Raw genomic sequence first — 14672 nt, forward strand, 5'->3', positions numbered from 1 at the left:
TTAAAATTAATTTACAATGTTCGCATTCATTTCAAGAGGACCAGAATATAAAACCAGATGATGAAATATTGAGATTTCATAAAGCACTGGTGAGGCCTCACTTGGAGTATCATGAGCAGTTTTATCTGAGAAAGGATGTGCTGAAACTGGAGATGGTTCAAAGGAGGTACACAAAAATGATTCCAGGATTGAATGGCTTGTCATATGAAGAGTGTTTGATGGCTCTGGACCTGCATTCACTAGAATTCAGAAGAATGAGGGGTGACCTCATTGAAATCTATCAGAAGGTGAAAAGCTTTTTTAGAGTAGATGTGGAGAAGATGTTTCCTATGGTGGGAGAGTCTAAGACCAGAGGTCACAGCCTCGGAATAGAGGCGAGTCCTTTTAGAACGGAGATGAGGAATTTCTTTAGCCAGGGAGTGGTGAATCTGTTGAATTCTTTGCCACAGGCAGCTGTGGAAGCCAAGTCTTTATGTATATTTAAGGCAGAAGTTGATGGATTCTTGATTGTTCGGAGCATGAAGGGATATGGGGAGAAGGCAGACGATTGAAAGGAACATTGGATGAGCCATGATGAAATGGCAGAACAGACTTGATGGGCCAAATGGCCTAATTCTGCTCCTAATTCTTATGGAATCATTTTCGTGAACCTCTTTCGAATCCTCTCCAATGTCAGCGCATCCTTGCTTAGATAAGGAGCCCAAAACTGCACATGATACTCCAAGTGAGACCTCACCAGTGCCTCATAAAACCTCAACATTGCATTCTTGCTTTTATGTTCTAGTATTCTTGAAATGAATGCTAGCATTGCATTTGCCTCACCACTGATTGAACCTGCAAATTAACCTTTAGGGAATCCAACACGAGGACCTGCAAGTCCCTTTGCACCTCAGAACTTTGAATTTTCTCGCCGCTTAGGAAATAGTCTACACTTTCATTTTTTCTACCAAAATGCATTACCATATACTTCCCGGCACTTTATTCCATCTTCTTTTCCCATTCTCCTAATCTGTCTAAGTCCTTCTGTAGTCTCTCTACTTCCTCAACATTACCTGCCCTTCCATGTATTTTTGTATCCTCCGCAAGCCTGGCCACAAAGTCATCAATTCCACCATCTAAATCACTGACATATGATGTTAAGAGAAGGAGTCCTAACACCGACTCCTGTGGAACACCATTAGTCACCAGCAGCCAACCAGAAAAGGCTCCCTTTATTCCCACTCTTTTCCTCCTGACAATCAGCTAATGATCTAACCATGCTGATATCTTTCCTGCAATAGCATGGACTCTTAGCTTGTTAAGCAGCCTCATATGTGGCACCTTGTCAAAGGTCTTCTGAAAATCCAAGTACACAACCTCCACCAATTCTCCTTTGTGTATCCTGCTTGTTATTTCTTCAAAAAATTCCAACAGATTTGTCAGGCAAGGTTTTCCCTTAAGGAAACCATGCTGACTTCAACCTATTTTATCATGTTCCTTCAAGTGCCCGAAAACAACATTCTTAACAGTTGACTCCAACATCTTCCCATCTAAGGTTAGACCAACTGGCCTATAATTTCTATCTTCTGCATCACTAGGTTCTTGAAGAGTGGAGTGACATTTGCAATTTTCAAGTCCTCCAGAACCATGCTAGAATCTATTGATTCTTGAAAGATCATTATTAATGCCTCCACATTTTCTTCAACTACCTCTTTTAGAACCCTGGGGTGTAGACAATCTGGTCCAGGTGACTTACCTACCCTTCAGACCTTTCAGTTTCCCAAGCACCTTCTCCCTACTAGTGCAACTTCACTAGTAGTGCCCCTGACACTTTCAAACTTCCGGCATACTGCTAGTGTCTTCCTCAGTGAAGACTGATGCAAAATGCTTTTTCAGTTTGTTCATTGTTTCCTTGTCCCCCACTACTACTTCTTCAACATTATTTTCTAGTAGTCCGTTATCTACTCTCACTTCTCTTTTACACTTTATATATAACTGAAGAAACTTTTGGTATGCTCTTTAATATTATTAGTTAGCTTACCTTTGTATTCAATCTTTTCCTTTTATATGACCTTTTTAGTTGTCTTCTATTGGTTTTTAAAAGGTTCCCAATCCTCCAGCTTCCCACTAATTTTTGCTCTATTATATGCCCTCTCTTTGGCTTTTAAGTTGGCTTTGACTTCTTTTGTCAGCTATGGTGTGTCATCCTGCCTTTAGCACACTACCTCATCGTTGGGATGTATATATCCTGCACTCTTGGTATTGCTCCCAGAAACTCCAGCCATTGCTACTCTGCATCATCTCTGCTAGTGTTGCCGTCCAATCAATTTTGGCCAGCTCTTCTCTCATGCCTACGTAATTCCCATTACTCTACTGTAGTGCTGAAACATCTGATATTAACTTTTGCTTCTCAAATTTCAATGTGAATTCCACCGTATTATGATCACTGGCCCCTAAGGGTTCCTTTACCCTCTCTAATTAATTCCGGTTCGTTGCACAATACCCAATCCAGAATAGCTGATCCCTGAGTGGGCTCAACCATGAGCTGCTCTACAAGATTTAGATTTTTCGCCTCTAAATGTTGGGAGTGGTGAAACTATTGTCTTCACTTTTTTTTTCTCTCTCCCCTTCTGTGTTCACATTGAATTAGTGTTTTACCTGGAGATGAGCTTCACCTCTGGTTATATATCCTCATGATCAATTACTTTCTTAACTTCCACCACCATAACATTACTTGACCCATTTCATACCTGAGCTCAGGTACCGCTGAAATCTCAGTGAAGTAAAATTATGTAGCATGAAAATTGGTCCTTCAGCCCAACTCATCCATTCTGATTGATGTACTAGATGTACTACATGAACTAGTAAATTACCAGCATTTTTTTTTGTCTTTCCTTTGTTATCTCTAGACTGAACAAAAATATTGCTGATTTTACTGTCCAAAAATTTAGGTCTAAATATCAACTACAGCTCTCTTGGCTCCCATTGTTTTCCATTTGTCATTTCTTCCCCTGATTGTTGACTTAAGTTAAATAAGGTTACTGTTTTGCAAGATATCTGCACTTGCAATTCTAGCCTCCTAATCATGCTCATTTTAAATTTTCAACCATTGGCATGACAACAAATTCCTTAATCTCTGGAATTTCCTCACTGAAGGTATCTGCTTTATTTTCATTTTTTCTATGAACTTGCCTCAAAGGCAGTCCCCCTGAAACAAGTTTCAGATTATCTTTTATGGATCAGTATTGTTTGTGTTTGATGATGCAGGCATGTTTGCTAAAGCTGTTAGAGGAGGGTTTAAACAGGTTTGACAGGGGAATGAGAACCAGAGTGATAAGTCAGAAGATGGAGCAGTTGGTGTACAAGTCATGAAACATGGAGAGAGACTGTGAGGAAGGATAAGCAGTGGATAGGGCATAAATGCAGTCAGTGGATGGATTAAAATTTGTCTACTTTAATGCAAGAAATAACAGGAATAGGGGTGATGAACGTAAAAGCATGGATCAGTACATGGAACATTGACCATGACAGAGTTTTATCTGTCACAAGGGCAAGAATGGCTGCTGGATGCTTTGGGGTTTAGATGTCTCAAATGATACAGGGAGGGAGATAAAAGGTGGGGAGTAGCATTGCTAATCAGAGATAGTATCATAGCTGCAGAAAGATAGAACATCGTGTCAGGACTGTCTGCTGAGTCAGTTTGGGTGAAAGCTAGAAACAGGAAGGGAGTAATGACTCTATTTGGAGCATTCTATAGATTTGTCCCCCAAAAGCAGCAGAGACACTGAAGATCAGATTGTGCACAGAGTCTGGAAAGGTGCAAAAATAACAGGGTTGTTGTCATGCATGCTTTCAACTTCCCTGATATTTACTGGCACCACTTTAGTGCAAAGGTTTAGTGAGACAGAATCTGATAAGTGAGGATGAACCTATTAGGAGTTTGTACGTTTTCCCCATGACTGGTTTCCTCTGATGCTGGAGTTTCCTCCCACAGTTCAAAGGTGTACTGTTTGGGAAGTTAATTGATCACTGTAAATTGTCCCATGATTAGGCTGCTTAAATCAGGGGATTGTGGGCTGGTGCAGCTCGGAGGGCCTATTCTGCGCTTTCTCAATAAACAAGTCTGTGCTTAAAATACTTATATCACTTCTATATCTGACATCATGAACCATTTTTTAAAATTGAAGATATATAGTAGATTGATGCCAAATAATTACCAAGCATAAATGTCATTAGCACTCAATTAATTAAAACTAACATACGGCAAAAATGCAAATTGATAAAATTGAAGCATTAAACATTTCTCTGATATAGAATTACAATCTTTCCAGTCAAATTGCTCCACTGAATTCTGAAATTATTATTCTATTTAAAGAATTAAGTAAAATCCATGTTGTGTCTTTTAATTTTACTATTTATATTTAAGGGCACTAGTTTTAAAAAAATGTCAGGACATGAAATGTAAGGAATAAGACCAGAAGTTATAATATTTAAACTGATCGTGATAAAAATCTTTTAAGAAATAATAAATTAGCTCTTTAAAGCTAGATTCTCGCTGCTGTTTGTAAGGAGGCCGTATGTTCTCCCTGTGACCATATGGGTTTCTTCCGGATGCTCCCATTTTCTTCCACGGTCCAAAGACATACCATTTGGTAGGTTAATTGGTCATTGTAAATTGTCCTGTGATTAGGCTAGGATTAAATTGGGGATTACTCCACTGTATCTCAATAAATATATTAGAAAAGAATGGACATTAAATTATCTGTAGAAACTTACCTTTCATAAAAAATTAATTTGGATGAATTTGAGGCTGTAAGTAGAAGTAGGGGAATGGATGTAAAAGGATAATAGAAATATGGCTACAAATAGGACAGGACTGGCAATCTAATAGTGCAATGCTCTTGTTATGTAAACACAAGGGAAGGAAGAAGAGATGATGGAGTCATCATACATTAATCAGAAATCATACAAAAATGGAGATAGAGCGATGAAGCAGATTTCATGTGGAAAAGTTAAATCATCTTTTTAAAGTTTTCTTACTTTAATTGGTAGTGGTTAACTCAGTGTTAAGATTTGCAACCTCAAATTTCAGCATCATATATTTAAGTTCCAAAAATTAAGTGTACACTTAGCAGAATTTGTTACAAATTTTAGCCAGTGAATTAGTGTCTACATATTGATCTGACTTTATAGAAATAAATGCCTTGTGATATTATTAAAATAAGATGTGCTTTATATGACATTTCTATCTTTCAATCCTTTCTACCTGACAATGACCATCTTCATTCTGAAGTTCAAAAATCTCTTGAATTAACTCAGAAAAGAATGAAGATTGAAATTATGACTAGTTCTTTTTGTACTTTTTGAACTTTCCTTATAGACCATGCGTGTTGGGCACATGGCCAAGTGGTTAAGGTGTTCATCTAGTTACCTCAAGGTCGCTAGTTCGAGCCTCAGCTGTGGCAGCATGTTTGTGCACTTGAGCAAGGCACTTAAATCACACATTGCTCTAGTCTGTGCGAGGAGTGGCGCCCCACACAGACTTCCACTCTGCGCCTTGTAAGGCATGAAAATACCCGACGCAGGCCTCTCACGGTCTGAGTCGACGTTCTCTCCCCTTATAGACCCCCAAGTAATCCAAAGAAAGTTGAAGGAAAATAAATAATTGATATACATTACTCATATTTCAGTAAAAGAGGAGAGGAAAAGAATGAGGTGGAATTTTGACAGTGTGAACCTTTCTGACCTGAATGGTAACAAGATCAAAAGGGAAGCAACTATCCATTGGATCAAGGAAAAGGGCATAAATCTGGAGCAGAAAGATAATTAGAAGTAAATCTTTTAGCTTATCAGAATGTGGACAGAGGGAAATTGGATTAGTGTGAGGAGGGTGGTGGTGGGAGTAAAAAAAACTGTAGGAGTTGGATGAAGCGCAGGAGAAAAACTATTGACTTAATAGTGGTCTTGAAAATTTAGAAACGAAGTATTCCATTTAGAAGAATGAGAATTACACAAGAACAGAAGTGTTAAATAGAGATTGAGGTAATCTCGAAGTCATATACAAAGTACATTGCTGAAAGTAGACCAGCCCCAATGAATGCCAGTGGATTTCTGGGATTCAATTATGGAAGAGTAATGTACAAAATCAAGGAAGTAAAGATATTTTGCATGTAACCTTGCTTTTACTGTTCTTAAATGTATTGTGCACAGTTATTATCTCTATACTGTAAAAATGTCATTTTGAAACATCAGAGGAAATGCAAATAACCATTTCCAGCAAGTTTACCAAAATTTCGCGGATAAAGTTGTTAGGGCTTGCAGTTTTTTTCCTGTCTGAAAAGGAGATAAGATGTGATGGATTTGCTTAAAATTATGAAATGGTTAATTAGTTAAGGTGAACATGATGAAATAGTTTATGCATATGGGGAATAAATAACTTGGGCACTAATAGATCAAATAAAATTTCAAGAACAGTTCCACTGTTTAAAAATAGAGCTTATAATTACACAGTGATTGAAACAAATATTCACATGTTTAATAGGAGATTGGATGCATTCAGAAGGAAGAAACAATTGGAAAAATAAACAAACAAGATGAGACAGAACCATAAGAGTATCAGCACCAGCAAATCTTGGGTCCCATATCCAAGACATTAATTATCTCTCTTTCCATGGATGATGCCTAACCTGCGTTGTTTTTTTTAAGCAATTTATCTTGCTTTATTAAAGTTTAATATGCATTCTTTTAATTTCAGCAAATCATGAAAGACCGATGGATTAATGCTGGTCATGATGATGATGATGAGCTTCGACCTTATGTGGAGCCAGAATTGGATATTGCAGATCCAAAGAGAATAGGTAAATGTAAACCAGCTGTTGTGGTCTGTTTCTAATTGATTCGTTGTGATACTGAAAGAATACTTTGAAATTTGATTTGAGTTATTTTGGCAATTTATGTGAAGAACAGGAGGATGACTAGAGTGAGGGTAGGACCAATCTAGGATAAAATGGGGGCAGAGGAGGCCAGGGAGATCCTTAATACTTTTCTTCAGTGTTCATCAAGTAGAAGGATTTTGATGAATGTGAGTAGATGAATGTGAGTAGGAAAGACTAATGTACTGCAGCATGTCAAGGTTAAGAAAGGTGCGATGTTGGAGCTTCTGAAAAATATTAAGAAAGGTAAGACCCTGAGACCAGGCAGGATATACCCCAGGTAGCTACGGGAAGCAATGGATTGAGTTTGCTGGGTAATTGATGATGATCTTTATGCCCTCCCTGGCAACAGGAGTATTAGTACCAGAGCATTGCAGGATGGCAAATATTGTTCCTTTGGTTAAGAAGGTAATAGGGATAATCCTAGGAATTATTGACCAGTAAGTCTTGCGTCAATGGTGGGTAAACAATTGGAGAGGATTCTTTCAGTCAGGACTTCTGAGCGTTTGGAGAAATATAGTCTTGTTAGGGATAGTCAGCATGGCTTGTGAGGGGCTGGTTGTGCCTCACAAGCTTGATTGATGTTTTGTGAGGAGCTGACAAAACAAATTGAAGGTAGATCAATGGATGTGGTGCATATGGATTTCAGAAAGGTATTCAACAATGTTTCCTATGGTATGTTCATCCCATGGGATTCATGGAAACTTAGCTATGTGGATTTTGAATTCGCTTGCTTGCTTACTAAAGGCAGAACTTGGTAGTAGATGGAGTATATTCTGCCTAGTCAGTGACGAGTGGTGTTCCACAAGGATCTGTTCTGTGACACCCTGCTCTCTGTTATGTTTTTAAATGATTGTGGTGAGAAAGTGGAAGGGTTGCTTAGGAATTCTGCAGATGACAAGAAGGTTGGTGGTGTTGTGGATAGTGTAGGTGGTTGTTGTAGGTTATGATGGGACATAAGCAGGATGCAGAGCTAGGCTGAGAAGTGGCAGATGGAGTTCAATCCAGAAGAGGGAAGTGATACACTTTGGAAGATCAAACTTGGAAGGGGGACTATAACGTCAATATAGGATTCTTGGCAGTGTGGAGAAACAGCGATCTTAAGGCCCAAGTCCATAGATCCCTCTAAGTTGATAGGGTTGTTAAGGCGCATTGGCTTTCATTAGTCAGGGGACTGAGTTCATGTGCTACAATGTGAAGTTGCAGCTCTCTGAAACTCTGGTCAGGCCACATTTGGATTGTTGTATTAAGTCTGGGTGCCTCATTATAAGAAGCATGTGGAAACTAGAGAGGGTACATAATGACATCAACCAGGACGCTGCCTAGATTAGAGAGCATGTCTTATGAGGAAAGATTGAGCGAGCTAGGGCATTTTCTCTTTGAATCAAAGGTATGTTAAAGGTTGTAAAGCTCCATAGCTGTGGTCTGCAGACGTCTGGACTGGCTGCATTGCTCAACTGGCTATGCAGCTGTGGACTCACTTTTGGGGACTCTGCAATTGATAATCTGTTGTTAATTAATTTTTTAAAAATTATTTGCTTGATTTCTTTTTTTGCACATTATGTGTCTGACGATCTTTGTTGTGTGGGTTTTTTTTAGTAGATTCTATTGTGCTTCCTTGTTTTGTGGCTGCCTGGAGGAAGGTGAATCTCAGAGTTGTATATGGTGTACATACTTTGACAATAAATGTACTTTGAACTTAGAGGCATAGAGTGGATAGCCAGAACCAGTGAGTGAAGGGAAGTTTAGGGCAGATGTCAGAGAGTGGTAGGTAGCTGGAGGTGGTGGAAGAGGTTGATACAATAGGGACATTTAAAAGACTCTTGGATAGTCACATGGATATAGGAAAACTGGAGGTTATAGGATTTGTGGGACGGAAGGGATTGATTGTGGAGTACACTATGTATGTAAGTGGCCACTTTATTAGGCACACCTGTACACGGCGTTAATGAAAACATTTAATCAGCCAATCTTATGGCAGCAACTCAATGCAGACATGGTCAAGAGCTTCATTTGTTGTTCAGATCTAACATCAGAATGGGGAAAAAATTAGTTCTAAATAACTTTGACTGTGGAATGATTGTTGGAGCCAGACGGGGTGGTTTGAGTTTCTCAGAAATTGCTGATCTCCTGGGGTTTTCGTGCACAACAGTCTCAAGAGTTTACAAAGAATGATGCGAGAAAAAAAAATCCGGTGAGCGGCAGTTCAGAATCAGCTTTAATATCATCAGCATATATCGTGAAATGTGTTAACTTAGCAGCAGCAGTACAATGTATTATAAGTATAGAAAATAAACATATAACCATACAGAAGTATATGTTTATTAAATAGTCAAATTAAATAGGTAGTGCAAAAGCAGCAAAAAAAACAGTAAGGTTAAGTTCATGGGTTCAGTGTCCTTTTAGAAATCAGATGGCAGAGGGTAAGAAGCTGTTCTTAAATAGCGAGTGTGTGCCTTCAGGCTTCTGTACCGCCTCCTTGATGGTATCATGAGAAGGGGGCATGTTCTGGGTGATGGGGGTCCTTAATAATGGACGCTGCCTTTCTGAGGCATCGCTCCTCGGAAGATGCCCTAGATACTATGGAGGCTAGAACCTATGATGGAGCTGACTAATTTTACAACTTTCTGTGGCTTCTTTTCATCCTGAGTAGTAACCCTCCCTGCCACCCCCTTACCAGACAGCTGTCAGAATGCTCTCCATGGTACATTTGTAGAAGTTTATGAGTGCTTTACTTGACAAACCAAATCTCTTCAAACTTTTAATAAAATATAGCTGTTGTCTTGCTTTCTTTGTAGCTGCATCAACCTGCATGTTGGGACCAGGTTAGGTCCTTGGAGATCTCGACACCCAGCAACTTAAAACTGTTCTCTCTCTCCACTTCTGATCACTCTTTGAGGATTGGTTCATGTTCCCTTGTCTTGCCCTTTCTGAAATCCACAATCAGCTCTTTGGTCTTACAGACATTGAGTGCAGGATTGTTGCTGCAGCACCACTCAACTAACTGGTGCATCTTGCTTCTGTATGTCCTCTCAACACCATCTGAGATTCTGCCAACAATGATGGTATCATCAGCTAAATTATAGATAGCATTTGAATTATGCTTAGCCACACAGTCATGGGTTTAGAGAGAGTAGAGCAGTGGGCTAAGCGCACATCCCCGAGGTGCGCTAGTGTTGATAGTCAATGAGGAGGAGATGTTATTACCAATCTACACAGATCGTGATCTTCCAGTTGGGAAGTCAAGGATCCAATTGCGGAGGGAGGTACAGAGGCCTAGGTTCCGTAGCTTTTCGATCAGGACTGTAGGAATGACGGAATTAAATGCTGAGGTGTTTGTATCGTCCAGATGATCTAAGGCCGCATGAAGAGCCATTGAGATTGTATCTGCCATAGATCTTTTGTAGTGAGAGGCAAATTGCAGTGAGGCGGGAGTTGATTCCAGCCATGACCAACCCCTCTAAGCATTTCATCATCAAAGCTGTGAGTGCTACTAGATGACAGTCATTAAGGCAGCTCACACTGCTCTTCTTGGGCACTGGTATAATTGTTGCCCTTGTTACGAAACTGTAACAAAATTGGGGCTCGTCTGGGATCTTGTCCGTTGAATCGATCCAAAGTCCACTTAGATATAGCATCAAAGTGACCTGTCACAGGACTGTCATCTTCAAGTGATCACCACATAGCGTACCCAGGCAAGGGTTAACTTCAAGTGGTCCCACAGGACGGTCCTAAATCCACTCGGTTGGATTATACGAAGTGACAGATACGCATTTTGGAGCAAACCTTGCCCCGGCAGTTCTTAAATCCAAGTCTTACTCAGACTACAAGAGTAGCTGTTCTGTCTCTCTTGTTCCAACTGACTGTTTCTCCCTCACCCCCACCCCCACCCTGTAAAAATCAGAAGTGAGCTGAGAAAGCTGCCAGCTGATGTCATTGTTAGTCCTGCCTCGCTCAGGCACTCTCTTAAAGTGACAGTCCACAGTAAACGAAACCTGTGGGTTCGTAACACCCTTCTGTGGGTGAAAAAAAACCTTGTCAATGGCCAGACTGGTTTAAGTTGATAGGAAGGTGACAGTGACTCAAATAACCATGCTTTACAACAGTGTCACAACAGAAGACCACACTAGGTTCCACTCCTGTAACAATAAAATAGCCACTAAGTGGAGGTCAGCACAATATTATGGGCTAAAGAGCTTAATGTGCTGTACAATTCTATGTTCTAATATATTAGGCAAAGTGATTTATATAATATCCTTTTTGTTCCTGTTTAAAACTAATGTCACAAAATATGAGGTGATAATTTTCAAACTAGATATTAAATATTGTTCGGCCTTTGGATTTCGAAATTGCAAACTAATTTATCTACTTTTGCCTTCACTTAAAAAATACTGTGGTGGTACCATGATAGTTTCCAAATGATTTCTCACATTTTATAAATTTAACTATTCTATAGTTTAAACTAGAATGTGATATCTATACTAAGATATAGAAGCTTTCCAATTTCAAGAATGAATGAATAGTGGGTGCAATAATGCAGTGGTCAAGTTACTAGACTAGTCGCCAGAGTCCTGGACCATTGATCCCAAAATTCAAGTTACATATGAAATAAATGTGGAATTTAGTAGCAAATGTTAACCTCAGTAATGGAATCTATGAAACCACTGATTTGTCAAAAAAATTCATGTCAGTTGCTGAAGTCCTTAGGACTTAGAGTATCTTATTAATACATTAATGTAATGATTTTATAATCCAGCTATTAAATCATAATAACTTTTCTTTCAGGATAATTAATCTACCAGCCTTACTTGTTCTGACCCAAATGCAAGTCTAGTTGACTGTTAATTGCCTTTATTATTCCATAGGATAATAATGGATAGGCAATAACTTCCAGCCTTGTTAACAATAGTCACTTTCCACAATAATAAAAATATTACAGAATTCTAAAATTCCATTCTTCTAGAAATGTCATTTTAATGCTCTCTACATAAACCAATTTGTGCAGATATCATATTTATCCCTTCAACTCTTTGCCAGCTCTCAGATCAACCATATTAATCAATTTCCTTGTATAATTCCCTGTGACCCATTCTCCAACATCTGATACTTCAGGGGTCCCCAACCTTTCTTGCACCGCAGACCAGTTTAATATTGACAATATTCTTGCGGACCGGCCGACCGGAGTGGCGGGGGGCGGTGTTAATCACGACCGGAATATAGGTGAAACTATAAGTCACTTATAAGTGGCTAATAATACACTCAATTTTGTTTCTAAAAGGGTTCGTCTAACAAATTTAATATTAAACACACAGCGCATATCTTCCTCCCATGAATATAGTGATAAGTCAATTGTAAGTCACTTATAACTAAATAGCATCATAACATTTTAAGTAACATTTGGATAGTAAACACACAGCGCATATTTTCCTCGTATGAATATATAAAATGATTGCAACACAACAATATCGCTGAATCAGTGGGAGCCCTGGGTTTGTTTCCCTGCAACAAGATGGTCCCATCGAGGGGTGATGGGAGACAGCAATATTCGAAGGGGGTTCCTTATGTCCAGTCTATTCTGCAATTTAGTTTTTGTTGCATTAATTGTAGAAAATCCTGCTACGCAAAGATATGATGTTGGAAATGGAAGCAACGTTTTCAGTGCTTTCGTGGCTATCTCAGGATATTCAGCCTCAACTTTGATCCAGAATGCCGGCAGAGATGTTATGTCAAACATACTTTTCAGCCCACTGTCATTTGCAAGCTCGAGGAGTTGATCTTCTTCCCGTGCTGACATGGATGATTCACCGAGGACATTCACAAATGGGTCACGGACCCATTCCTTTGCACATCTTGGATCACTTGCAGTTTGGAAGTACTGTGGTGAAAATCCTGTTGACAGTGAAGCTTAGGTGACCGCGCACCAGCTGTGAGAAAGACGATGCAGCCTCAGTCTCTCCCAAAATCGCAGCTAATGTTGGGAACATGTCAAATATGCCCCTGTCCACTCACCGTCCCCACATTTCCAGTTTGGCTTTGAAAGCAGACACTTTAACTGCCAACTTGAAGACAGTTGTCATTCTCCCCTGAAGTGACAAATTGAGTTCATCGAGCAGATTGAAGATATCACACAGATAAGTGAGTTTTGCTATCCACTCCTCGTCACTGAAGTGTGCTGCCAGTGGTGACTTTTTCCTGAAAGAAATCTCTGTAGCTGCTCTCTCAACTCAAAAGCCCTGGCCGGGGCTCTCCCCCTTGATAGCCACCTGACTTCAGTGTGCAAGAGAAGGCATTTGTGCTCTGCATCCATTTCCTTGCAAAGCTGCTCAAACAGGTGTGAGTTAAGGGTTTTTGCTTTGACGTGATCGATAATTTCAACAACGTCACTCAATACGCTGTTAAGATCAGGCGACATTTTTTGGCTAGCCAGCGTTTCCCTGTGTATGACACAGTGTGTAGACTGGCATTCAGGAGCAACCTCTTTGACTCAGGTAACGAAACCAGACAGCCATCCAGTCACAGCTGCAGCCCTGTCTGTGCATATTCCAACACAGAATGACCAGTTTGCCTGATATATAGTTATTTAAAGGCTTGAATAGTTCTGCCCCAGTTGTGTTAGTTGGCAACGGCAGTGTACACAACATATCTTCCTGAACATCGTCTTGAAATATATACCGCACATAAACCAGCAGCATTGCCTTGTTATCGACATCGGTAGACTCGTCGACCTGGATAGCATGCCATGGTGACTCGTTAAGCCGTTCCAACAGCTGTGCTTCGATGTCCTCCGCTATGTCATCGATTCTCCTTGAAACCGTGGTAGCTGAAAGAGAAACCTGTGCCAACTTGTTAGCTGCAACTTCTCCCAACAGTTCACGGCACATGTCCTTGGCAGCAGGCAGAAAGAATTCTTCACCAACAGTGAAAGGCTTCTTAGCCTTAGCAATACGGCTAGCCACTAAGTACGACGCTCTCAGAGCAGCAGCATTTGTGGAGGTGGTGGCTCTCAGCACCTGCTCACGTTTTTTTCCACTCAAAAAACTCAGCGGGTTTGTCTTTAAGTGCAGGGTGCTTGGACTCAAGGTGTCGAAGCAGTTTTGAGGGCTTCATTGCCTCATTAGACAGCTTGTCTCCACATATCACACACGGGGGCTTGGAGCATGTGAGTCACCTGTCGCAATAAAGCCATATTTTATAAATGACTTGTATTTTCTGTGGAAGGAAGCTTTCTGTTTTTTTGCAGTCTCTGCCTCAGCTGTCTGTGCGTTATCATCATCGTTAGGCCTTTTATCTCCTCTTCCAAAGAAACTCTCAAGCAATGTTTGTTTTTCACTCATACCGACTGATGACCTCCAGCATGGGTAATGACCTCGCGTGTGTTCAAGCTCAACTGTGGGCGTGACAGGGAATGAGGAAAAGTGTAGTTGACCCATATCGCTTCCTGTCGCCAAATCATATCGTTTCCTCGTGGCCCGGTAGAACATGCTTTGCGGCCCAGTGGTTGGGGACCACTGCGATACTTAATTACTTCCATCCTAAATCTCCTGCCAGCCACCTAAATTAGGGGTAATTTGCAGGAGCAAATAACCTAACAATCAACACATATGTTTCACTGGAACAGTGAATTGGCTGCATTGTTAGCAGTGCCAGTGAACTGCCTCTCAATCACTATGTTAATGGTTTGGGCAAGCACTTCTAATGTTTTCAGTGTGAGCTTGCCTCAAGACCCAAAAGTAGAATATGCAGAACCAAAATATCACTGTC

At 40.2% G+C, this 14672-nt stretch overlaps 1 protein-coding gene across 7 annotated transcripts in view; it reads left to right on the forward strand.

Annotated features, from left to right (window-relative positions):
- The window catches only part of mark3a (MAP/microtubule affinity-regulating kinase 3a), a 175370-nt gene that overhangs the window by 111427 nt on the left and 49271 nt on the right, over positions 1 to 14672 (forward strand). For all 7 annotated transcript variants that reach the window (XM_063047784.1, XM_063047779.1, XM_063047737.1 and 4 more), the window contains one exon: positions 6734 to 6836. In XM_063047784.1, the coding sequence (XP_062903854.1) occupies positions 6734 to 6836 (103 nt within the window). The remainder of the gene's footprint in view (positions 1 to 6733; positions 6837 to 14672) is intronic.

The sequence above is a fragment of the Mobula hypostoma genome, chromosome 1 (assembly GCF_963921235.1).
Source record: "Mobula hypostoma chromosome 1, sMobHyp1.1, whole genome shotgun sequence".
Classification (NCBI taxonomy): Eukaryota; Metazoa; Chordata; class Chondrichthyes; order Myliobatiformes; family Myliobatidae; genus Mobula; species Mobula hypostoma.